The sequence below is a fragment of the Rana temporaria genome, chromosome 2 (genome assembly GCF_905171775.1).
Source record: "Rana temporaria chromosome 2, aRanTem1.1, whole genome shotgun sequence".
NCBI classification, from domain to species: Eukaryota; Metazoa; Chordata; class Amphibia; order Anura; family Ranidae; genus Rana; species Rana temporaria.
The window spans coordinates 61,506,914-61,534,541 of NC_053490.1; the positions used below are offsets into that span (position 1 = coordinate 61,506,914).

At 43.8% G+C, this 27,628-nt stretch overlaps 1 protein-coding gene across 3 annotated transcripts in view; it reads right to left on the reverse strand.

The window, feature by feature from the left end:
* The window catches only part of ELMOD1 (ELMO domain containing 1), a 228,966-nt gene that overhangs the window by 107,530 nt on the left and 93,808 nt on the right, over positions 1-27,628 (reverse strand). For all 3 annotated transcript variants that reach the window (XM_040340256.1, XM_040340257.1, XM_040340255.1), the window contains exon 2: positions 22,232-22,320. Coding sequence is in view for 2 of the 3 variants with exons in the window: in XM_040340257.1 (XP_040196191.1) it covers positions 22,232-22,248 (17 nt within the window). In the remaining variant the exon portion in view is untranslated. The remainder of the gene's footprint in view (positions 1-22,231; positions 22,321-27,628) is intronic.

A 27,628-nucleotide genomic window follows, 5' to 3' on the forward strand; every position in this document is an offset into this window, starting at 1 on the left:
TTGGGTTTGGCAACTGGCGGCAAGTAACTCTTAAGGCCTGGCTAGTAGCTCAGGACTTGAAATTTTGAGCCCTGCTCTAAGTACATTATATACTTCTGAAATTCTTCTGTAAGGTAGGCTGTGTACAGAAAAGCAAGTGTAATGGAAGGGTTTCATTTAAAAAAAATGAGCGTGCTGATGTTTGTACAGTGGAACCTCGGGTTGCGAGTAACGTGGTACACGAGCGCTTCGCAACACGAGCAATATTTTGTTTTCAAATCCAGACTTGATTTGCGAGTGTTGTCTCACAAAATGAGCAGGATTCAAGCCTCTGCAGTGTGCAGTACCGCATTTGGCCAGAGGTCCGGAGCCAATCGAAGTCGTTCGGAAATACTCCGTCCCCGAGTGTTTCCAGGCCTTTCTAAGGGCAGCCGAATGATCTCCGAGTATTTTCGACTCTCTCCGGTGCCCCCCACCTCTGGCCACATGCGGTATTGCATGCCATATAAGTCAATGTGGAACTAATTATTTTCGTTTCCATCGACTTCTATGGGGAAACTCGCTTTGATATGCGAGTGCTTTGGATTACAAGCATTCTCCTGGAACGGATTATGCTTGTAATGCAAGGTTCCACTGTACATATCTGTTAGACGTTTACTTGTGGCACAGTGATAAATGCATTATTAGTGGGTAAAAGAACTATTGCACATGTATGATTTGTATAAAATATTAGTTGGCTCAGGTTTTTTCAGCCATGTCCCTTAAAGCCCCTCTCACTATTAGCACAATTTGCCCACATCCATTATCTGGTGCTTCAAAAACGGTTACCACTACATAAATCCTGCATATTACAAAAAAAAGAAAGCAGATTACTAGAGAGATTCGTTTTTTTTTTTTTTTTTTTTAATAATCACTTTTTCTTTAAGACAAATTCCAACATACAACATAGAAATACACATTGCACAAAATATCTATATAAATCCTTTCATTAACATACACCACACTACCCCACCCCCGAGGAGAAAACACACCGGGTCCTTGAAGATGTCCTCTTCAGAAGAGAGAAAGAAAAAAAAAAGGAAAAAGCCCACCCACTTACCTACCCATAACCAAAACTCAATTTGTGCAAAACATTATTCAATGTTTGCAGCACCCTATTATGTGTGTCAAACAACCAACAATACAAATAAATAAATAAAAGAAGTATATAATTTCAAATTACAGTGGAACCTCGGATTACGAGCATAATCCGTTCCAGGAGAATGCTTGTAATCCAAAGTACTTGCATATCAAAGCGAGTTTCCCCATTGATGTCAATGGAAACTAAAATAATTAGTTCCGCATTGACTTCAATGGCATGCAATACCGCATGCGGCCAGAGGCGGGGGGGGGGGCCTCCGGAGAGCCTCAGAAACGTCCGGAAAGACAGTTCGGCTGACCACGGCAAACCTCGAAAAGACTCAAGCCTTTCCGAGGTTTGTCGAACTGTCCTCTGGCCTTTCGGTGCATTTCCAAACGGCGTCCTATTATGTTTAGTGTTTTAATTCCACATAATCTCACTCTACTATTTCATTTTTATATCTTTCCACCTTCCATTTCAATCTACCCTTCTTTATGTGATTCCATTATGCGTTGCCCACCCCGTGCCTAATTTACTATTATAACTCATCCTCTTCCTTTAATGACATCAATCATCTCTCCACTGTTCCAAAAGAAACAACAACAGAAAAAAAAACCCCACCTCCTCCCAATTCCCCCCCACCAGATGCATCCCACAGACTATCCGATCCATAAAGCAGCATTGCCCCAAAAGGGTTTAACCACATCCCTACCGCGTCATTGTAAAATTAAGGCGGCAGGAACCCCTCCTCGATCCGGGTGGACGTCATATGACGTCCTGCGTTCCCGGCAATCTAGGGCGCGCGGGCCCGCAGCGACGCTCGTGACCCGGCGCGGGTGCCCGGCGGCCGCGATTGCCGCCGGGTGCCCGCGATTGTCGGTAAACACGGCAGGAGTGTGGATCTGTGTGTGTAAACACACAGGTCCACCTCCTGTCAGCGGTGAGGAGACCAATGTGTGTTCCCAGTACAGAGGAAGACACATCGGTCTCCTCCCCTTGAGAGTCCCCTCCCCCCTACAGTTATAACACATCTTAGGGAACATATTAACCCCTTCAACGCCCCCTAGTGGTTAACCCCTTCCCTGCCAGTCACATTTACACAGTAATCAATGCATATTTATAGCATTAATCGCTGTATAAATGTGAATGGTCCCAAAAACGTGTCAAAAGTGTCCGATGTGTTCGCCGCAATGTCACGGTGACAATAAAAAAAATCGCAAATCGCCGCCAATACTAGTAAAAAAATTAATAAAATAAAAATGCCATAAATCTATCACCTATTTTGTAGACGCTATAACTTTTGCGCAAACCAATCAATATATGATTATTGCGTTTTTTTTTTTTTTACCAAAAATATGTAGAAGAATACGTATCGGCCTAAACTGAGGAAAAAAAATGTTTTTTTTAAACAATTGTGATATTTATTAAATAAAAAAGTAAAAAATATTGTGTTTTTTTTTAAATTGACGCTCTTCTTTTGTTTATAGCGCAAAAAATAAAAACCGCAGAGATGATCAAATACCACCAAAAGAAAGCTCTATTTGTGGGAACAAAATGATAAAAAAATTGTTTGGGTACAGTGTAGCACGACCGCGCAATTGTCCTTCAAAGTGCGACAGTGCTGAAAGCTGAAAATTGGCTTGGGCAGGAAGGTGCGTAAGTGCCCGGTATGGAAGTGGTTAATCCACCCCTATTTCTGAGAAACAATACAGCCATCCTGCCCATGTATCTTTAAATGTATTCTGTTTGTCTTTAAACGTATGTATCCATCTCTCTGCTTCCATTATTTTTTCTACCTCCCTTTTCCAATCCATTATAGTGGGACATCCAGACTGTTTCCAAAATCTAGGTATCAATATTTTGACTGCATTTAGCAAGTGGGGAGCAACGCTTCTAACCTAGCAGATTATGGCATCCTGTGAGAAAGAAAATGTAATGGAGAGAATTCTATAGCTCTAAGTGACATTTCCTTAATCCAAGGGGCTATCTCCTCCCAGGAACCTTTAATCTTTGGGTAATGCCACTATAAATGCAGAAATGAACCCCTTTGGTTACATCCCCTCCAGCAATTAACATCCGCCGATGGATATACAGTGGAACCTTGAGCATAATCCGTTCCAGGAAAATTAGATCTAAGGCACTTGCATATCAAAGCGAGTTTCCCTATAGAAGTCAATGGAAACAAAGATAATGCGTTCCGCATTGACTTCTATGGCATGCAATACCGCATGTGGCCAGAGGTAGGGGGCACCGGAGAGCCTCGGAAATACTCAGGGACAGCTCGGCTGATCTCGGGAACCCTCGGAAAGGTCTCGGGAACAATCAGGAGCGGAGTATTTACGAACGGCTCCCAACCATTACGAGTGTCACCGGCGCCCCCGCACCTCTGGCCAAATGCAGTACTGCACACCCCATTAGCTTGAATTGTGTCTTGCAAACCATTAGTCAGGATTTAACCACTTCAGCCCCGGAGGATTTGGCTGCCAAATGACCGGGCCACTTTTTGCGATTTGGCACTGTGTCAATTTAACTGACAATTGTGCGGTCGTGCGACGTGGCTCCCAAACAAAATTGACGTTTTTTTCTTCCCACAAATAGAGCTTTCTTTTGGTGGTATTTGATCAACCTCTGCGGTTTTTATTTTGTGCGCTATAAACAAAATAGGGTGAAAATTTTGAAAAAAAAAGCAATATTTTTTACCTTTTGCTATAATAAATATCCCCCAAAAATATATAAAAAAACGTTACAGCGTCTACAAAATAGGGGATAGTTTAATGGCATTTTTATTAATATTTGTTTTTTACTAGAAATGGCGGCGATCAGCGATTTTTATCGTGACTGCGACATTATGGGGGACACTTTTGCCGATATTTTGGGACCGTTCACATTTATACAGCGATCAGTGCTATCAAAATGCACTGTTACTGTGTAAATGACACTGGCAGGGAATGGGTTAACCACTAATGGGCGAGTAAGGGGCTAAGTGTGTCCTAGGGAGTAATTCTAACTGTGTGGGGGCTGGGCTTACTGTGACACGACACTGATCGCTGCTCCCGATGACAGGGAGCAGTAGATCACTGTCCTGTCACTAGGCAGAACAGGGAAATGCCTTGTTTACATAGGCATCCCCCTTTCTGCAGCTCCGTGGCACGATCGTGGGACACCGGCAGACATCGAGTAAGCGGGTCTTGTGGGCACGGTCACGAAGCTCACGGCAGGGGCGCGCACGCACAACATGAAATTCAAAGCAACGTTGTTGTCATTCTGCCAACGTATATCTACACGCGGTCGACAAGTGGTTAAAAAAAAAAGTTGCTCGTCTTTTATCACTGTGCTGCTTCTCCTTCAGGCAATTGTCACACATGTGGGTCCTGTGTGCTGTATTTGCACAAGCACTGCAGCAGGGCTCGACAAATCCCGGGCGCCAGGTCGCCATGGCGACTAGAAATAGGGTCCTGGCGACTTGGCTTGGAAGGGGGGGGCAAAAAAATAAAATAATAAAAAAAAAAAATTTGTGAGCTGGCACCATCTGGTGGTGAGCCGTTGGTATTACAAGTTATTACCACCAGATGTGAGCTGGCGCCATCTGGTGGTGGCCGTTGGTATTACAAGTTAAGCATTGCAAGTTAAACAGCAATTCTAATGTAATTTTTCACTATTTTCACTGCCATCTTCTTCCCTCTAATTAGAACCCCCAAACATTATATATATTTTTTATCCTAACACCCTAGAGAATAAAATGGCGATCGTTGCAATACTTTCTGTCACGCCGTATTTGCGCAGCGGTCTTGCAAGCGCACTTTTTTGGGGAAAAAATTACACTTTTTTTAATTAAAAAATAAGACAACAGTAAAGTTATCCCCATTTTTTTTAATATTATGAAAGATAATGTTACGCCGAGTAAATTGATACCCAACATGTCACGCTTCAAAATTACGTCCGCTCGTGGAATGGCGTCAAACTTTTACCCTTTAAAATCTCCATAGGCGACGTTTAAAAAAACTCTACAGGTTTCATGTTTTGAGTTACAGAGGAGGTCTAGGGCTAGAATTATTGCTCTCACTCTACCAATCGCGGCGATACCTCACATGTGTGGTTTGAACACCGTTTACATATGCGGTCGCTGCTCACGTATGTGTTCGCTTCTGCGCGCAAGCTCGTCGGGACGGGGCACGTTTTCTGGCTCCTAACTTTTTTAGCTGGCTCCTAAATTCCAAGCAAATTTGTCAACCCCTGCACTGCAGTCCATTTGATTGAATTGGCTTCTCTACCTGCGGTAAAACGCAAAGGAAAAAGTTCCTGACACTTTTTTCAAAAAGCATCCGCAGCGACTAGTTTGCTGAGCTTGTGTCATTTCTTGTGCTTTTTATAAAAGAATTTTCAATTCAAGAACAAAAACAGCAGAACAAAAAAAAAAAAATCAATTATTTATGGATAGCCGCTGGAGGAAAATCAGATTGATCTGGGTCATATCTGAACCTCGGCAGGTTTATTCGCTCATCTTTTGAGACATGAAAAAGCCAAAAGAGATTACATAACTTCTAGTTTTATTCTGTATGCAGGAGGGTAGAGATAATTTCTGTCAAATGACTAATCCTTCGCTTCCATGACTATATTTCAGTTATTCAATTAATTAATTTAAAAAAGAACACACAGCGAATGAACAATCGTCAGAGCAGCGAGGTTAATGCGGATATGAATAGGCTGAAATCCTGGAGTCGGATTTGTATAGAAAGCCATACTATAAAGGAACATTGAAAACTATTGAGTAGAACAGTACATGGTAAAAACAAGTTAAAGCGGAGTTCCAACCACAATTTTTATTTATTTTTAATTTTTATATCTGATACTATCATATGATATTCTTTTTGCATTGGCTTGTGTTGTAAATACTGTAGCTCCGCTTTAGTTACTGTTTAAATTAAAAACTCACCTTATATTTCTTATGCTCAGGCATGTACCACCCTGGATCAATTTTTTCCCATTTGTTTCTCTGCACCCAGGGCAACTGACCCTTCTGCCCACCCCTTGTCCCAGCCCTGATGGTTGCAGAGTGCACTGAGAATGAAAGTAAATGTGTATAGGTCCTTCCAATGCTGTATCCTGGCCTAGGCCAACAAGGCCCAGGCCTAGGGCAGCACAGAAAGAGTCCCCACCAGCTTGCGCTACACTGTTAGTGTAGCGCCAGTCATATGGGGCGGACTGGGCTGAGAGGCAAATTAGTCTAGCGCCCCCATAAAGCCCCCACACTGCTTCCGGAATGCGGCAGGCCGTCATTCTGCAACGGTGGGGGCGCTGCTTCTAAATTTGGCTGTCCTATCATTCTGGATCACAAACCTTCCTCACTGTGCTATATGTTTTCTGCTGCACCATTGGAATGGTTATATCTTCTTAGTCCTCTCCATAAAAAATGTTTTATCAGAAATTTGTGCTTAAAGTAGAACTATAGGGAAAACTTTCTTTCGTTTTTTTAAAGCGGAGGTCCGGTTTAAATTTGTTTTATTAAAAGTGTTGCACTGTTAGTAGCCACACAGTCTGCGGGTAGACAGCAGGCAGGACGTCAGATCCCGCCCCCCCCCCCCCCCCGTTGTGTTCTGGGAAACACACAGCTCCCAGAACACAGCGGGAACCAGTCAGCACGGCGCAGCGTGACTCGCGTATGCGCCGTAAGGAACCGGGCAGTGAAGCCGGAGTGCTTCACTTCCTGGTTCCCTCACCGAGGATGGCGGTGGGAGCAGCAGAGTGACGAGCGTTTGCTCGTCTTCTGCTGTGGATGGCGCTGGACTCCAGGACAGGTAAGTGTGCTGATATTAAAAGTCAGCAGCTGCAGTATTTGTAGCTGTTGGCTTTTAATATATTTTTTTTCGGTGGACTTCCGCTTTAATTCTGCAGTGTAAAGTCTACAAAGGTACAGCTTACCACATGTGTATTAATCTCACATGGCAAGGGACCTCACAGCTCAATCAATAACCCACTTCCCTCTCTCTATTTTGTGTTCTGGCTTATTGAATTCCTTTAAAACCTAATTTTCTTTCCTCCAAATGAACCAGGCAGCATTTAAAAAAAAAAAAATGATTTGCTTAGTAAGCATTGTATTCAATTTACTCGAGAAGGTCTTAGCAATTGGTACCTTGTCCGATTATTGTGTACTATATGCAAAGTCTCCGACTCTCTAATATACAATAATATAATACTAGGTTAATGTCTATCACCTTTATTTAGAAAAAGATTGCTAATTCTAAGGTGCTAACCCACAGCAACAAATCTGAATCCTTCTTGTACTTGCTTGACTTCAGAAAACTGAATTCTGATTGGCTGCATGTATCTCTCTTTTATTTTTGATAAGGCTGTATGTGCTCTAGTTTATCCATTCTGATGAAATCCCAAGTTGTAAATCTCTCCATTTTCATATATAAGAGCAATGATGATTGGGTACCTAATGAATTCAGTAAAATAAATTGCTTTAAAAGAGAAATATGGGTTAGCTGAAGAAAAAAAAAAGAAAATATAGGTGGATGCAGCATCGATCCAACCCCTGCCACCTCTAAGGCCGAGAACCAAGCAATCAACCATCGCTGATTGCTCAGTTCTCAGAGCTCCGTGAGCAGAAAAGTGGTGACTGACAGTCACCACACTTCTGCTCTCTCCACCAGCGCTCACTGGAGCGCTGAGCTGTGGAAGGGAGGGGTGGGAGCAGCTGGCTCAGACTCTCAGCGGATCAATGAGAGGCTGAGCCAGGTGCCAGTCCAGGGGTCTGGATGTATCCTGACCATTAGGTCTGGATCTTTTCAGAGCCTGGACTGGCTCTGTGACGTCAGTCTGGCTGCCAGGCTGAAGCCCACTGTCAGCTGTTAACCACTTGCTTACTGGGCACATAAACCCCCTTCGTTCCCAGGCGAAATTTCAGCTTCCGGCACTGCGTCGCTTTAACTGACAATTGCGCGGTCGTGCGACGTGGCTCCTGAACAAAATTGGCGTCCTTTTTTCCCCACAAATAGAGCTTTATTTTGGTGGTATTTGATCACCTCTGCGGTTTTTATTTTTTGCGCTATAAACAAAAAAAGAGCGACAATTTAAAAAAAATATATATATTTGTTTTACTTGTTGCTATAATAAATATCCCAATTTTTTTTTAAAAAAACAATTTTTTTTCCCAGTTAAGGCCGATACGTATTTTTCGACGTATTTTTGTAAAAAAAAAAAAAAAAAAAATCGCAATAAGCGACTGGTTTGCGCAAAAGTTATAGTGCCTACCAAATGGGGGATAGATTTATGTTTTTTTTACTAGTAATGGCGGCGATTTGCGATTTTTTTGTCAGGGCTGCGATATTGCGATGGACGTATCGGACACTTTTGACACAATTTTGGGACCATTCACATTTATACAGCGATCAGTGCAATAAAAATGCACTAATTACTGTATAAATGTGACTGGCAGTGAAGGGGTTAACACTAGGAGGTGAGGAAGGGGTTAAATGTATTCCCTCATTGTGTTCTTACTGTGTGGGGGGAGGGGACTGACTGGGGGAGGTGACCGATGCTGTGTCCCTATGTGTCTCCGCTCTCCCTCACAGCATGTGGAGCTCTGTGTTTACACACATAGCTCCACGTCCTGCTGTGTTACCGACGATCGCGAGTGTCTGGCGGACATCGCGGCCGCCAGGCACTCGCATCGGCTCCCGAGCGATGCGCCGGGCACGTTGTTTCCCCGCGGCGCGCACAGGGAACAACAACAGCAGGACGTCTACCCGGCACTTGAGAGCCGCGCTGTGGACGTCTTTCGACCATAGCGCGGAACTCAAGTGGTTAAAGGGTCACAGGAGTACAGAACAAACTGCACTAATGTGATCCCCAGGAGAGTAACAGCCAAACGAGCTTCGGCTATACTTCTCTATTAAAACTACATTCAGTCCAAATGCAGGGAAAATGTGCAAAAGCAGGTGTCAATGTTTCTCAGAGTGACCACAAAAAGGATATTGGCGAGCTGGAAAAAATACAGAATGCAGAGAGGGGTAACCAAACTGAGGCATGGAAGAACTCAGCTATAAGAAAAGATTTATTCTCTCTTGAGAAGAGGTGATGAGGAGGAATAGGATCAACATGTATAAATACATAAGTGGTCCATATTGTGAACTTGGTGTTGACTTTCAGGTCATTACAGAGGACAAGGGCGCACTCTTTATGTCTGGAGGAAAATAGATTTTACCTCCACATATGGAAAGCTTCTTCACAGTAAGAGCTGTGAAAATGTGAAATACACTTCAAGAACTGGTTCTAGCCAACTCTGTTGTTTTAAAAAGAGCTGGATGCATTCCTAAATGCAAAAAAATATAACTTAATATTTAGAGGTAATAACACCAGGGTAGTTGATTCAGAGAATATCTGATTGCCTCATGGGGGATCAGAATTTTTTTTCCACCACTAGGGTGAATAGGATCATGCTGTATTGTTTTTTTTTTTTGTTACCGTCAACTGTGGGTATAAGATTGTATACAGCAGGGCTCAAATTTTCAAGTCCTGAGCTACTAGCCAGGCCTCAAGGCATACTCGCCACCAGTTGCCCCGCCCAACCCCTACCATGTCCCGCCCCTAATCCCACCCCTAGACGCCCTCATAAATCTCATGAAATTACACTTAAATGTTTTATGTAGAATTAAGTAATAAATATTAACAACAACTTAATAAGTGCCCAAAAATGCAGCCTGCCCATGTCTACCAATGCAGCAAAATGTCCCCATTTTCCAGCCAGAGTCCCCTCACAATTGCAGCCAGAGTCCCCTCACCCACATTGCAGCCAGAGTTCCCCCCTCACCCACATTGCAGCCAGAGTTCCCCCCTCACCCACATTGCAGCCAGAGTTCCCCCCTAACCCACATTGCAGCCAGAGTTCCCCCCCTCACCCACATTGCAGCCAGAGTTCCCCCCTCACCCACATTGCAGCCAGAGTTCCCCCCTAACCCACATTGCAGCCAGAGTTCCCCCCCCTCACCCACATTGCAGCCAGAGTTCCCCCCTCACCCACATTGCAGCCAGAGTTACCCCCTCACCCACATTGCAGCCAGAGTTACCCCCTCACCCACATTGCAGCCAGAGTTCCCCCCCTCACCCACATTGCAGCCAGAGTTCCCCCTCTCACCCACATTGCAGCCAGAGTTCCCCCCCCTCACCCACATTGCAGCCAGAGTTCCCCCCCCTCACCCACATTGCAGCCAGAGTTCCCCCCCTCACCAACATTGCAGCCAGAGTTCCCCCCCTCACCCACATTGCAGTCAGAGTTCCCCCCTCACCCACATACACATTGCAGCCAGAGTTCCCCCCGCACCCACATTGCAGCCAGAGTTCCCCCCTCACCCACATTGCAGCCAGAGTTCCCCCCCTCACCCACATTGTAGCCAGAGTTCCCCCCCTCACCCACATTGCAGCCAGAGTTCCCCCCCTCACCCACATTGCAGCCAGAGTTCCCCCCCTAACCCACACACACATTGCAGCCAGAGTTCCCCCCCTCACCCACACACACATTGCAGCCAGAGTTCTCCCCCCCCCCCCGCATCCTACCTGTGCTGGGTAGGAGAGGAGGAGCCGCCACCACGGGGAACATTACAGCTTTCAATTCAATAGCTGTGTGTTCCCCGCAGCGCGCGTCTTATACAGCCCCTCCCCTCTTGTCCAGGAAACTTTGATAGACAGATCACCTATCAGTTTCCCGGAGGGAAGGGGCTGTATAAGCAGCGCGCTGCGGGGAACACAGCTATTGAATTGAAAGCTGTAATGTTCCCCGTGGTTTGAACGCCGCGGCGGCGGCTCCTCCTCTCCTCTCCTCGCTTGCCCCCCTGTTCCCAAGCAGCCAGCCAGACACTCGCCAGCCCTCAAAATTTACTCGCGAGTGGCGAGTGTAAATTTTGAGGGCTGGTATACAGTATATGGATGTTTTACATTTGTGTGTGTGTTTTCTTTCTATTGGTTGAACTAGATGGAACATTTGTTATTTTACAGCCCTATTCCAAAATGGATTAAATTCATTATTTTCCTCAAACAATACCTCATAATGACAATATATATGAAAGAAGTTTGAAATCTTTGCAAATGTATTAAAAATAAAAATAAATCACAATTACATAAGTATCACAGCCTTTGCTCAATACTTTGTTGAAGCACCTTTGGCACCAATTACAACCTCAAGTCTTTAAGAATATGATGCTACAAGCTATTTTTGGGCAGTTTCTCCCATTCTTCTTGCAGGACATCTCAAGCTACATCAGGTTGGATTGGGAGCGTCGGTGCACAGCCATTTTCAAATCTCTCTAGGGCCACTCAAGGACAATCACAGAGTTGTCCCATAGCCAATCCTTTGTTTTCCTGGCTGTGTGCGTAGAGTTGTTGTCCTGTTGGAAGATGAATCTTCGCCCAGTCTGAGGGCCAGAGTGCTCCGGAGCAGGTGTTCATCAAGGATGTCTCTGTACATTGCTGCCCCCATTGCTAGTGTCCCAGTTCATGCTGCTGAAAAACATCCCCACAGCATGATGTTGCCACCACCATGCTTCACTGTAGGGAAGGTATTGGCCAGGTGGTGAGGTGTGCCTGGTTTCCTCCAGACATGACGCTTGCCATTCAGGCCAAAGAGTTCAATCTTTGTTTCATCAGACCAGATAATTTTGTTTCTCATGGTCTGAGAGACCTTCAGGTGCCTTTTGGCAAACTCCAGGCGGGCTGTCATGTGCCTTTTACTGAGAAGTGGCTTCTGTCTGGCCACTCTACCATACAGGCCTGATTGGTGGAGTGCTGCAAAGATGGTTATTCTTCTGAAAGGTTCCTCTCTCCACAGAGAAACGCTGGAGCTCTGTCAGAGTGAGCACCAGTTTCTTGGTCACCTCCCTGCCTAAGGCCCGTCTCCCCCAATCGCTCAAATTGGCTGGGTGGCCCACTCTAGGAAGAGTCCTGGTGTTTCCAAACTACTTCTGTTTACTGATGAAGGAGGCCACTGTGCTCAATGGGGCCTTCAATGCTGCAGAAATTTTTCTGTACCCTTCTCCAGATTTGTGCCTTGATACAATCCTGTGTCGGAGGTCTACAGACAATTCCTTGGACTTCATGGCTTGGTTTGTGCACTGTTAATGGCCCTTTCACACGGGGCGGATCAGTAATGATCCGCCCCGTGAATTTCTGCTTGCTCAGCGGGGATCGCTCCGTTGATCCCCGCTGAGCCGGCGGATGACAGGGCGGTCCCCACAGACTGTGCAGGGATCGCCCTGTCTTTTCTCCGCTCTCCTCTGAGGGGGGATCGGATGAACACGGAATGTCTGTCCGTGTTCACCCGATCCAATCCGCAGACGGATGGAAAAATAGGGTTTTCCTCCGTCTGCAGAATCGGAGAAATGCGGAACCGTGCGAGATCGTGTGTCAGTGGATGTTCATCCGCTGACACCCGCGATCTCATAGGGACCAATGTATGTCCCTTTTTCATAGTACACGGATGGATGAAAAAGCGGACATACGGTCTGCCTGTGTGAAAGGGCCCTTACTGTGGGACCTTATATTAGACAGGTGTGTGCATTTCCAAATCATGTCCAATCAACTGAATTTACGACAGGTGGACTCTAATCATGTTGTAGAAACATCTCAAGGATGATCAGTGGAAACAGGATGCACATGAGCTCAATTTTGAGTGTCACTGCAAAGGCTGTGAATACGTATGTACATAAGGAGCTAGATTCACAGAACACTTACGCTGGCGTATCTACATATGCAGCGTAAGTGAACAGATGCGCCGTCGTATCTATGCACCCTATTCTCTATACTAGATACGCCTGAATTTGGCCTCCATCCGACCGACGTAAGTCTCCTACGCCGTCGGATCTTGGGCGCATATTTACACTGGCCGCAAGGGGCGCTTCCATTGATTTACGCACCGAATATGTAAATGACCTAGATACGCCTATTCACGAACGTACTTGCGCCTGTCGCTGTAATCTACGCCGTTTTCTGTAAGGCGTACGTCCGTCGTAAAGTTATTCCTGCTCTATAGGTGGCGCTACCCATGCAAAGGTATGGACGTCGGAACAGCCGTCGAATTTTAAGTCGTACGGGAATGAGGCTGTGCGTAGGCTACGTTTGCGTCGAAAGCATTGAGCCGACGTAGCTTAGGGAGTATATACGACGTGATTCTGAGCATGCGCGCGCATGCGCCGTTCGTACGGCACTTCATTTACATGGGGTCACGATTTATTTCAATACAACACGCAATACAATACTTTGAATTAGGCAGGCTTACGCCGACCATATTACGCTACGCCGCGGCAACGTACAGGGCGAGTGCTTTGTGAATACTGCTCTGGGCTCTGTGTGCGCCGTCGGCGTAGCGTATATTTGATACGCTACGCCAGCAAAACTATGCGCCGAGCTACCTGAATCTAGCTCAAGATATTTTTCTAATTTTTTATTTGTAATAAATGATTGGTAAGATTTCAAACAAACTTCTTTCACGTTGTCATTATGGGGTATGGTTTGTAGAATTTTGAGGAAAATAATGAATTTAATCCATTTTGGAATAAGGCTGTAACATACTGTAACAAAATGTGGAAACATTAAAGCACTGTGAATATATTCCATATGCACTGTAAAACCTGTATTATAATACTAATAATAATGTAACTATGACCAATCAAAAGGCAGTTGTCAGCTGCAGGTGAGAAAAGAGAAAGCTGCATTTACTACGAGTAAAATACGTTTTTCTCATAAACACTTTTTATACTCGAGGATAAACTACTTTTCCTCAAAAGGGTCCAGGGTCTAGTTGCTCATATCAAACAAATTCTTCCTTTTCTTTTTTCCATTGAATGGAAAAAAGAGACATAAAATCTCACTGGTTGTCTTCATTTATTGTGAGTGTAGTATTGATCATGGAGCAGCCTACTTTCTGTGTATGTATGGGCTGTATGTACAGCAGCTGTCCTGCTTCCAATCACATTATATAAAAAATGTTTTGCACCCGACTCAAGCACTGCAGGAACCCATGAGGACAGATCGATGTTGTATTTAGAGGCTTCGATCAATAGGATTCGATTCTCTCTTACGTATTTCTATGGCAAGGACGAAAACAAGAAAATAAATGTTTGGTTAATATGGAAAAAGGCTTCAGAAAATGTTCAAGTATAGGGCAGTGGTGTTTCTGCATGATGAGAACAAGACTGCCCAGTCTAAAAGTGAGATGCAGATGAGTTACCACTGAAACCCAAATGGTAAAATTCCAATAGATTGTATGCTAATGTGATTGGAAATGCTGCTCTACATTCCTGATTTTTAGATAATTGTAAATTAAGGTGGAACTTTACCCATAACAACCTGATAAAAAATAATGTTCTTTTACAAGGAACATATATTTAACACTGATAATTATGCCACCAAAATGCGTGTGTGCTGTAAATTGCCTCCAGCATTGTTCCTGTTACTCCTTGCTGGAGGCTGTCATTTTGCTGAAGCCCTAAACCCATGAAGTTCTCTAGAATGTCCTGGTAGAGGACTGTGCTGACTTTGGACTTAAAAAAACACAGTGGACCAACACCAGCAGATAACATGGCTTCCCAAATCATCACGGACAGTAAAAACTTCACACTGGACCTCGTGCAACTTAGATTCTGTGCCTCTCCACTCTTCCTCTAGACCAGTGGTTCTCAACCTTACTAGTGCCGTGACCCCTTGATAAAATTTCCCAAGTTGTGGGGACCCCTAACAGTAAAATTATTTTCATAGCGTGGCGCTCCCTGAGTCCCCTCCACTCGTACAGTATTAAAAATTTTAGGATGTACCACTCTCTTTGTTCTCTTTTCTTTCCCTTGTATCTCTCTCTAACCTAATTTCTTATTTTTTTCACCCATCCCTCTCTTTCTTTCTTCCTCACCCTTTTTTTCCCTCCCTTATATGTATTCTCTATTTTTATTCCTTCTTTTACTCCTTTGGGGTGATTGGCAATGCTGGTGGGGAGTTCTGTTCAGCCAACTTAGATGCTTTTGATCAAAGTCATCTGCTGATCTGAGAACTGTAGTGGGGATTTTTAATGGCAACTATAATCACAGGTAGTATTACTCACTGTGTCTCTGACTTTGTGGTGTCTCGTAGCAGTGACACCTTTGCTGAAATCAGGTCTCCTCCAGACCCTCCCACCTCACATTCCTCACCAGTCAACTTACCTCTAGTCTCTGCCCCCCAGCCATGCCGTGAACTGAATGTGCGGCTGTGAGGAGGCTGAGTGGGCGGCCACAGGCTCTAGGGACAGCCCTGCTGGGCAGCCGCAAAACAGTTGGGAGAGTGGTGCGAGAACAGCCCAGGATTCGGTGACCCCTGGCAAATCAACATTTGACCCCCAGGTTGAGAACCACTGCTCTAGACTCTGAATCCTTGATTTTCAAATGAAATGTAACATTTTCCACAGTCCATGATGATTTGGGGAGCAATGCCTTCTGCTGGTGTTGGTCCACTGTGTTTTATCAAGTCCAAAGTCAGCGCAACTCTCTACCAGGAAATTTTAGAGCACTTCATTCTTCCCTCTGCTGACCAGCTTTATGGAGATGCTGATTTCATTTTCCAGCAGGACTTGGAACCTGCCCACACTGCCAAAGGTACCAATACCTGGTTTAATGATCATGGTATCACTGTGCTTGATTGGCCAGCAAACTCGCCTGACCTAAACCCCATAGAGAATCTGTGAGGTATTGTCTAGAGGAAGATGAGACACCAGACCCAACAATGCAGATGAACTGAAGGCCACCATCAAAGAAACCTGGGCTTCCATAACACCTCAGCAGTGCCACAGGCTGATTGCCTCCATGCCATGCTGCATTAATGCCGTAATTCATGCAAAAGGAGCCCCAATACTATACTGTACATTGACATACTTTTCAGTAAGCCAGCATTTCTGTATTCATTTTTTTTATTTTTTTTATTGGTCTTATATAATATTCTAATTATCTGAGATATAGAATTTGGGGTTTTTACTAGCTGTAAGCCATAATCATCAAAATTACAAGAAAGAAATGCTTGAAATATATCACTCTGTGTGTAACGCATCTATATATATATATATATATATATATATATATATATATATATATATATATATATATATATATATATATATATATATATATATATATATATATATATAAAAAAATATTCGAATTGAATAACTGAAATAAATAAGCTTTTTGATGATATTCTAATTTAATAGGATGCACCTGTATGTGTCGCAATAATAATGCATTACATATTAATAAGATCACATATCTATATAGCTCAACCAGAATGTGGACACTAAAAATTCTGCCCTGGGTGGGTACAGGGACCCCATGGGAGAGAGACCGAGGCATCAAAGGATTACCACAGACTCCTGTAGTTGTATTGATATCAAAATGGGCTATTAGGTAACATGTGACTTAAGCTGGGTATACACTAGCAGAATTTCATTCAATATTTTTCATTGTAAGGAACAGGATGGAAAAATTTTCTGAAATGTAAGAATTTTTCTTTCATTAAAGTCCATTCATTCCAAAATCAAATCTTAAAAGCAAATACAATCTTGAACTTTTTTTTTTTTTTTTTTTTAGAACTGACAATTTCTATTTGTTTTTCAACATTAAATAAAAAGAGTTCAAGACATTTAAATGGGCAAATAACAAAAGGTGCCAGCTTACAGAACATAAAATTGGGAAGCAAGGATAAGGAAAATGATTCCCAGAACGGGATACAAAATATATTATCATCAAGCCTAATAATGGAAGCTCAAGAACATAAGCTCAACTAGGTCCCACCCGCGATATGGTGCGCAACCAGATATCAAAAGGCACTGTATTAAACACAAAGGAAAACGGTAGAAAGTTACAGGAGAGCAAGAGGGAAAGAAGGAGGAAGAAAAAGAAAGATTACATAGAGCATCCACCTGTGTCAGAGCCCAAAATCAGAAGTTGCCATCTGCGCACAGCAAGACAGGGCATGGGATACATCAAACTGGGGAAGCTTCTAAAAGGTTCCACCATTTTAAGAGCTGGTTATGAGCATCAAGTGAGTTAGTTAAAGAGGCAGTCAGGTATTCCATCCACCAAGAAGGCTCCCATTTCTTCCATTGAAGAGCAACCAAGCATCGTGCAGCAGTCAGCACCAGTGTAAGGAGTTTTTTGGGGGGAAAATTTAGAGGAGTGTGGTGGGAGACCCAGGAGGAAGATTTGGGGATTGAAAGGCACCCATGATCCAAAGATTGAATGGAGTAGGAAGTAAAAAACATCCGCCAAAAGGGAATGATCAATGATAAAGATCCATAAATGTGATACAACGAGCCTAGTTCTTTTTTGCAGCGCCAACAGAAGGATATATAGTACCAGTGCTAAAGAAGGTTATATTGCTTTTCCTCGTACAGGGTACAATTTGAGCTCTTGGATGCCTGTGAACAAATAGGTTGCCACATTTTCAGAGGCAGCTCCTCCCCCAAGGGCTGCTCCCATTTTTGCATATGCAGGCATGCCGAGGCACAGACAATGTAAGGTCAGTAATGAGAAGCTGATAAATATGGGAAATCAAACCCTTAGAGCAGTGGTTCTCAACCTTCCTAGTGCCGTGACCCCTTGATAACATTTCCCAAGTTGTGGGGACCCCTAACCAAAAAAAATCATTTTCGTAGCGTGGGTTGTCAGCCCCCAAGGCACGACAAGTAATGTGTGCCCCTAACCCATGGACATTTAGCTCTCCCTGAGTCCCTTTCACTTGTACAGTATTAAAACCCCTTATGGTACATTTTTGGATGTACCACTCTTTCTTTGTTCTCCCTTCTTTCCATTATCTCTCTCTATCCTAATTTGTTCCCCCCCCTCCCCATCCCTCCAGGGACAGCCCTGTTGGGTGGCCACCAAAAAGGCCGGGAGAGCAGTGCAGGCTTCAGGAACAGTCCAGGATTTGGGGACCCCTGGCAAATCGTCATTCGACCCCCGAGGGGGTCCCGACCCCCAGGTTGAGAACCACTGCCTTAGAGGATGGGCCTTCTAAACAAATGTTTTCAAACTTTCGGGTGAGAAAATTGGAGGCTAGTCGTAAAGTACTAAGAGTAATATAGAAATAGAGAACTCCTGGGGTGTCTGATGGACTGGGGGGGGGGGGGGGGAGACTGCAGCAGCACCTGTGGATCTGATCCTAACAGAGAAAGTGATAATGTGAAATATGGTAGCTGCGCTGTGGGGGAGGGAATGGGAAGGGGAAGTGAAAAGGGAATGCGAAGTAAAGGGATCGTGTGTGAACTAAACAGTGAAACAAACAAAAAAAAAAGGTATCTGATGATACTACAATGAACAATACAGATGAAAGTGAACAAACACCTATAATCCTGTAAAGATTTAACAGTGAAATTACATAGGAAAATGGCTACTACATATACAAACACCACGTATCGTCACATCACCTGATGAAGTCACGTGATGTGACGATACGTAGGGATTGGAGCACCGGGTACAGACAGAGTCTGAAGTTTTGATACGAGTTTGGCACTCGTAGATGTTTTACTCTACTTCACTACCTAAATGTGAGTTTTTTATTAAATGTATTCATTCTATGGAGTCACGCTATAGTCTCTTTTTCGCTCTTCCTAATGCTCCTATGATACGTTGAGCCTTGCCATTTGGACGTATGAGGATCAGATCACACTCTCACCTGTATAGCTGACACTCTGAGGGGGATACGTGTTCGGCACTCGTGGATTTATGCCCGCTGTCCTTTTATTCATGCTAGTGCATTTTCTCAAATCTTTACCTGTTCGAGGTACCCTCAGTGTCACGCTATATGCATTGCATATATCTTCTCTTTTCCATGACACACATTGGCCACTGAGAGCTGTCTTAGGAGTCAGGAGGAGGTGTTTTATCAGCCCACTCATCCAGCTGCGATCAGTATCTCTGTTAGCTGTTTGGACAAACAGCCATGAGGTGAGCTGCTAGCACACTCAAAGGTGTCATCACGGAAGATTTCATTTGTGCAAATAGCATTGTGGGTTGAGGTGTTTCATATAGATACTGTTCTGTGGAGGAATTACTGGACTGCTAGATCTGATCCTTATATATGGACAGGACTTTATCACATGTGCGATTTTTGATAGTTTTGCACTTTTTTTTCCACTTATTTTATGCTAGTTTTGGTGTTTGTATATGTAGAAGCCATTTTACTATGTATTTTCACTGTTAAATCTTTACAGGATTATAGATTTGTTCACTTTCATCTGTATTGTTCATTGTAGTATCATCAGCTACTTTTTTTTTTTTTTTCACTGTTTAGTTCACCCACGATCCCTTTACTTCGCATTCCCTTTTCACTTCCCCTTCCCATTCCCTCCCCCACAGCGCAGCTACCATATTTCACAATACTAAGAGTAATGTCGTATTTGTAAATAACTAAAGAGTGCCTGCCTGGGTAGGTCATAAACGTCATGTAGGTCCTGGAAGGTCCGCAGTATTGTAGTTCTAACATCCACCTTTTAACCAAAGTGAAACAAGGACTTTCCTATACAAAAGCGAGACACCTGCAAAGTCAAACTATCCAGGACATTGAGCGTAAACAGAAAGGAAGTTGCTAATGAAGTAGCAGAGGTAAGAGGGTATAGGAGATTGGCGCGTCGCCAAAGAGTGTGTAGAAACAACATAGATCCTAACAATCACAAAGTGTCAAGTGGGGCATCAGTACTCCACAATATAGAGTTCAAGTGGACAGGGGCCAACCACAGTTTCTCGACCTCTGCCCAATGGTTGTAAGCATGGAGGATATACCAAGAGGCAAGAGAGCGTAGCTGGGTTGCTAAGTAATACTTAGCCATGTTTGGGAATGCAAGGCCACCTTGAACTCAGGGAGCATAGAGGACGGGCTTAGCAATTCTGTGTCTTTCATAGTTCCAAAAAAAATGTAGCAAGTCAAATTGAAGGTTCTTAAAGGGGTTGTAAAGGTTCATGTTTTTTCACCTTAATGCATCCTATGGTGTGTTCAGGGTGATGTGCAGCGTAAGACCTCGTACACACGATCAGTTAACCAGAGGACAACGGTCTGATGAACCGTTTTCATCGGTCAAAACCGATCGTGTGTGGGCCCCATAGGTTATTTAACCATCGGTTAAAAAAAAGCCAACTTGCTTTAAATTTTAACCGATCGTTAGAAGGCACAACCATCGGTTAAAAATCTACGGATGCTCAGAATCAAGTTGACGCATGCTTGAAAGCATTGAATTTCGTTTTTTTCAGCACGTCGTTGTGTTTTACGTCACCGCGTTCTGACACAATCGTTTTTTTAACCGATGGTTAACTGATGACAACGGTCCTTCAGACCGTTCTCATCGGATGGACTGATCGTGTGTACGAGGCTTTAGTTTCCCACCACACACAGCGTTTTGCTTTTAGGCCAAAAAGTTAAATTTTGTACTCATCTGACCAGAGCACCTTCTTCTACATGTTTTCTGTGTTCCCCACATGGCTTCTCACAAACTGCAAACAGGATTTTGTATGGTTTTCTTTCAACAATGTCTTTCTTATTGCCACTCTTCCATAAAGGCCAGATTTGTGAAGTGCACGACTAATAGTTGTCCTGTGGACAGATTCTCCCACCTGAGCTGTGGATCTCTGCAGCTCCTCCAGAGTTATCATGTGCATCTGACATACTCTTTCCATTTTCGGATGATGGATTGAACAGTGCTCTGTGAGATGTTCAAAGCTTGGGATATTTTTGTTATAACCTAACTCTGCTCTAAACTTCTCCACAACTTTATCCCTGACCTGTCTGGTATGTTCCTTGGCCTTCATGATGCGGTTTGTTCACTAAGGTTCTCTAACAAACCTCTGAGGGCTTCACAGAACAGCTGTATTTATACTGAGATTAAATTACACAGGTGGACTCTATTTACTAATTAGGTGACTTCTGAAGGCAATTGGCTCCACTAGATTATAGTTAAGGGTATCAGAGTAAAGGGGGACGAATACAAATGCACACCCCACTTTTCACATATTTATTTGTAAAACAAAACTGAAAACCATTTATCATTTTCCTTCCACTTCACAAATATGTGCCACTTTGTGTTGGTCTATCACATAAAATCCCAATAAAATACATTTACGTTTTTGGTTGTAACATGACAAAATGTGGAACATTTCCAGGGGTATGAATACTTTTTCAAGGCACTGTATATAGGTTGTCTGAGCTGTCAGAAAAAAGTACACACTGTAGAGGGATATGACTGACGGCCATGCGCGATCGCAGGCACGAGAGCCAGAACAGGACATGTGTGTGTAAACACACAAATCCCTGTTCTGTGACGAGAGGACAGACAGATCGTGTGTTCCTACTAGCTAGGAACAACGATCTGTCATTTCCTCCAGTCAGTCCCCTTCCCCCACAGTTAGAAACACACATTAGGCAACACAATTCACCCTTTGATCGCCCCCTAGTGTTAACCCCTTCCCTGCCAGTTACATTTACACAGTAATCAGTGCATTTTTATAGCACTGATCGCTATATAGTTGTCAATGGTCCCAAAAATGTGTCAAAAGTGTCCACAAGTTCTAGTTGACACTTTTCCAATTTGTAGCAAATTTGTGTGGCAAGTCTATAGTAAGAGCAAAGTTGCAGTGGTGAGTCGACAGCAAGAGTTCTGTAAGTCTACTGCATGAAAACTCAACCACAGTGACCCCTGTGGTGGGATGACTATTGCATAACATAACCCAGAATGTTTGCAAAGAAAGTTGATCTGGGAGTCATGCTTTGTGGACTGGCTGCAATTGTGCAACAAATGTGTAAAGCCTGGCAAGTCTAGCAATAGCTTAGCAAGTCATTTTCAAAATGCAGCTCATTTGCTTTCTATCTGGGTACTAAAGCAATGTGAGAATAAACACAAATAACATCACCATATGCAAAAAAAATGAACATCAGCAGCCGCTGTGCTAGAATATTTAACTGATGGAAACAAGTGCAGTAGGGGGCTGAGGCCTGTGGATAATTTAGCTTTGTTACAATAAAGTTTTATATATACCTTTGAAGCTCACAAAATGGCCCCTGCCATAAGGGAAGCGCTGCATAGATGTCATATTACTTCAAAAAAGTTAAGATGAAAACACGTTGCTAATTACTCACTTCATGAAGTGCTTCATTGTTGATGTCTCGGAGATCCAAGTGTCCAATCTTCAGCAATTTTCCCGATAATAGACTTGTACTGACAAAACCTGAAAAGAGTCAGCAGGGAAGACAGCTTAGAAAACATGAAATGCTTGGCTCCTGTGTTCCAGCAATTCTAAGAAGTTTCAATCACTCGGCGCTTCAAGTTATTTACATGACCATTTTTATTTCCTCTAACATTTCACATGCAGCGTGTTTTATTATTTACTTTTAAACTAAGGACCCATACACCAAATGTGTGATGGGAATATAAATAAATGCACAGCACTGAGGCTTTCATTTTAGTACTGTGGCAAATCAACACCAAACATTGCTTCACCTTTCAGAGTTATTTTTTCGGTCACATCTAGAAACTGCCTACATGGTTCCAACAAAACACAAAGGAGCGCACATAGCAGCCCCCCGAATGCTTATTTTTTCCAAATGATGGGTGCAAGCTGGTGCATAATGTGAAAGATGAAGTTACGCAGAGTAAATGATACCCAACATGTCACGCTTCAAAATTGCACACGCTCGTGGAATGGCGCCAAACTTCAGTCCTTAAAAATCCCCATAGGTGACGCTTTAATTTTATTACTGGTTACATGTTTTGAGTTACAGAGGAGGTCTAGGGCTAGAATTATTGCTCTCGCTCTAACATTTGCGGCAACACCTCACACGTGTGGTTTGAACACCGTTTTCATATGTGGGTGGGGCTTACATATGTGTTCGCTTCTGCGTGCGAGCACACAGGGACAGGGACACTTTAAAACATTTTTTTTTTTTTTGACACTTTAAAAAAAAAAATTGATCACTTTTATTCCTATTACAACGAATGTAAACATCCCTTTCAATAGGAATATAGCATGACAGGTCCTCTTTACAGTGAGATATAGGGTCAATAAGACCCCACATCTCATCTATAGGCTGGGAAGGCTAAAATAAAAAATAAACGATCACCGCTTCACAGCCAAAGCGGCGCCATTTTTTCTAATGCAGAGGCCAGGCGTGACGTCATAACATCGCGCTCGGCCTCCGACAATCATAGACACTCCGGTGACCATCTGGTCCGCCGAAAATCTCTATGATCAACATCCAAGGCCGGCGGATCCTCTCACCGACTCACCAATCGCACAGGTGAGTCGGTAGAAGCACCGAAGGGCGGCGGGAGGGGGGGACGTCCCCTCTTGCCACCCGTAAGAATGATCAAGCAGCGGAACAGCTGCTATGATCATTCTTATGGTGTAGGGAATCGCCGGCTGAAAATGCTGATATCTGAATGATGCCTGTAGCTGCACCCATCATTCAGATACACCACCACAAAGCCGAGAACGTTATATAATGGCCAGCCTTCGGCAAGTGGTTAAAGTTGAACTTTAGTCTGAGAAAATGAATTGATCACTTCAGGCTGTGGCCCCTTTTGCAGGTATAGCTATGGAAAACATTAAAAATAATACTGTTTAAAATCCAGTAATACGCTGTCTCACCCTGCTTTGCACATGCTCAGTTGCCCTCTATTCTTGGCACTGTGCCTAAAATCAGAACCACTAGAGGACGATTAAATGAGAGATTTAAAATGTACTATTGCTGAAGGGGGAAGAAAAAAAACGTGAATGCAATCTATACACTGGGGGCAGAGCCTCTGGGGGAATCTAGAATGGAAAAGGACCTGGGGATCCTAGTAGATGACAGGCTCAGAAATAGCATGCAATGCCAAGCTGCTGATAAAGCAAACAGAATATTGAAATGCATAAAAAAAAAGGGAATAACTCCAGAGATAAAATGATAATTCTCCCACTCTACAAGACTCTGGTCCGGCCGCACCTGGAGTATGCTGTCCAGTTGTGGGCACCAATCCTCAGGAAGGATGTACTGGAAATGAAGTGAATACAAAGAAGGGCAACAAAGCTAATAAAGGGTCTGGAGGATATTAGTTATGAGGAAAAGAACTTATTCTCTCTGGAGAAGAGATGCTTGAGAGGGGATATGATTTAAATTTACAAATACTGTACTGGTGACCCCACAATAGGGATAAAACTTTTTTGCGGAAGGGAGTTTATTAAGACATGTGGCCACTCACTAAAATTAGAAGAAAAGAGGTTTAGCCTCAATATGCGTAGAGGGAACTTTACTGATAGAGCGGCAAGGATGTGGAATTTCCTTCCACAGGCGGTGGTCTCAGCGTGGAGCATCGATGGTTTCAAGAAACTATTAGATAAGCACCTGAACGACCACAACATACAGGGATGTACGATGTATTACTGACATATAATCACACACATAGGTTGGACTTGATGGACTTGTGTCTTTTATCAACCTCACCTACTATGTAACTATGTAAAAAACAACAGGAATGACCTAGACTGTGTGAAAGAAACACTGATAAGGGAGGGAGACCAGGAGAGGCGACAGGATAAACTCTATTATCGGGGAGACACAAAAGAGTTAAATTTAAGCCGGCCATACAGGATTCAGAAAACAATGAGCAGATTCCCCATTTACAAACGATGGGATCCTTGCCACTGAGCTATTGTATTCTGACAGCAAGGAGCCTTCCCTGCCTTCAGAATACAATGATCAGTGTTGCCTGCTATAGCCAGCGAGTCAAATCATTCAGCAAAAAAAAAAAAAGACAGGCTGGTTGTACACAAGTCGATCTATCAATCGACTTGTGTACAACCAGCCTGCCCATACATGGATCAAAATTCTCCCAGTCCCTGCTGGACCAGCTGAATTTCGATTGATGTATAGCCGGCTTTACAAGGATAGTGTCTTATCTTATCTCTCAGACATTCTCCCCTTTCTCCCTCATCAGCAGATCTGTGAACACTGTAAATCTTTTGTCAGCCTTCCTCTCTGAGCCAAGATGTATAATCAGGGCTGGAAATGTACATATTTTAATTACAGAAAGTGACATATCTTTTTTGAGACCAAAGAGAGGGCAAGAGTTCTTAATAAAGAAGTGACTGCTCTGGGTTTAAACAAAATGGTGGCCTCCAGCAAAATGAAACACCGTAAAGGAACCGGAGGCGATTTACAGTACACACTAATACTGGTATTACTGGTAGCATAATTATTAATATATGGTGGAAAAGGTATAATACTGCGCTGCCCATAAACAGGTGATGAAAAAAGCTCCCTGCACCAACAAATAGATACATTTGTGACAGAAGTGTCACAAAATGACAAAATATAAACAGTGTATAAAAAAAAAATTCATACACAAAAGAATTGCAATAAAACGTATGGTTAATGACACTGACAAGTGTCATGATGAAAAACAAGTGAAAAGATATATATATATATGGGGTGTCTGTGACAAAAATGATGTGAACTTAAAGTGGAGGTTCACCCTATAAAAAATTTCTAACAGTACATCCAGCACCGTGCTGCATATAAAATGTCACGGACCTTTATTTATTTATTTCCGTAGATATCGTTTAGGCGTGGAAATCACCGCGGCTTCCGGGTAGGGAGTCCCGCGGGAGTGGGCGTTCCTATTGACATGCCAATCAATTGGCATGCTAAACGATGGCGCACACAGCACGTCACGACTTCCCGAAAGAAGCTCGGGTCGGCTCGGCTCTATTCGGCGCCGGTGAGCAGGCGCCGAATAGAGCCGAGCTGACCCGAGCTTCCTTCGGGAAGTCGTGACGCACTGTGTGCGCCGTCGTTTAGCATGCCAATTGATTGGCATGTCAATAGGAACGCCCACTCCCGCGGGACTCCCTACCCGGAAGCCGCGGTGATTTCCACGCCTAAACGATATCTACGGGGAAAAAAAATAAAGGTCAGTGACATTTTATATGCAGCACGGTGCTGGATGTACTGTTAGAAATTTTTTATAGGGTGAACCTCCACTTTAATCTCCACTCACACAAAAAAAATTGCAAAATATATACATATAAGCATAAAAAATTCAGATCCCATGTGCAATATAAAGTAGACAGTCAGTCATTAATCCACTAGAGTCTATAGTTGGTATTGATCCTGACGTCATGCAGATACTGTCACCACTGTACGCTTATGAAGCCACCACCAGAAAGAAGATGGGTACTCTTACCATGAAGTGTGGACTCCCCCACAACAGTGGTGAGTCTAAACAGCGTGATAGTAATGCCTGTTTCTTCGGATACTAATAGCGCCGCACTTGAAGTAGGATCAATGTCGGACCAAAGTAGTACAGGGAGCATTTTCAAAGTCGGACCGACTTGTGTCGGACCAGTTAAGACAGCTCTCATAGGGAAACATTGATTTTCACACGTCATGCGACATGAGGCTCCCAATGTCGGAGCGTTTGTTGGACAAGTGTGAACCCAGCCTTATTGCTAACGCTAATTAAACAAGCTGAGGTTAGAAGCTGATTGGTTTCTCTGCAGAATTGTGACTAACTTTGCCCTCTCTAGCTTTAGTAATGAAACCCCCAACTGTGGATTTTGCATGTTCTCCCTATGCCTGCGTGGGATTCCTCTGGGAACTCCGGTTTCCTCCCACTCCCAAAGGCATGCTGGGTAGATTAATTGGCTCCTGTATAAATCAGCCCTAGTATGTGTGTGTCTCTAAATAAAATGCAGTGCTTATTAAAAAGTCCATTCAAAGAGTTTCCACAGATCCAAAGGGAGCACCCAGAGTATAAGACAATGATGTGGTAGTGGTAAAATGATCCTCCAACAACACCTCAGCAAACTGGGCCTCTTACCCTCAAGAATGGACCACTAGATTATAGGTGGTCTACAGTGCTCAATCCTCCTCCATCTGGCATATTTTCCCATTCCTCAAAGACTGCACACAGGTTATGGTTCAGATATGGTTATCCTCTCTGTTTAAATGTGAGTTAGGGACCTTAGATTGTCAGCTCCTTAAAGCGGTGGTTCCCCTAAAAATAAAATTTAGGCATCGCATTTAGCAAATAAATTACAGTTAGGCCGGGTACTCACGACCAAACATGTATGGTGAAAGCGGTCCGTCGGACCGTTTTCACCATACATGTCTGCCAGAGGGCTTCTGTACGATGGTTGTACACACCATCGTACAGAAGTCCGCGCGTAAACAATACGCGGGGCGTGTCCGCGGTGTCGCCGCGTCGATGACGCAGCGACGTGGGCGGCCCGCCTTTAAAATGCTTCCACGCATGCGTCGAAGTCATTCGACGCATGCGAGGGACGGCGGGCGCCTGGACATGTACGGTAGGTCTGTACTGACGACCGTACATGTCCGAGCGGGCAGGATTCCAGCGGACTGTTTTAAAACAAGTCCAGGAATATTTGTCCGCTGGGAAAAGGCCCGGCGGGCAAATGTTTGCTGGAATTCGGCCCGCTCGCGCCCACACACGACCAAACATGTCTGCTGAAACTGGCCTGCGGACCAGTTTCAGCA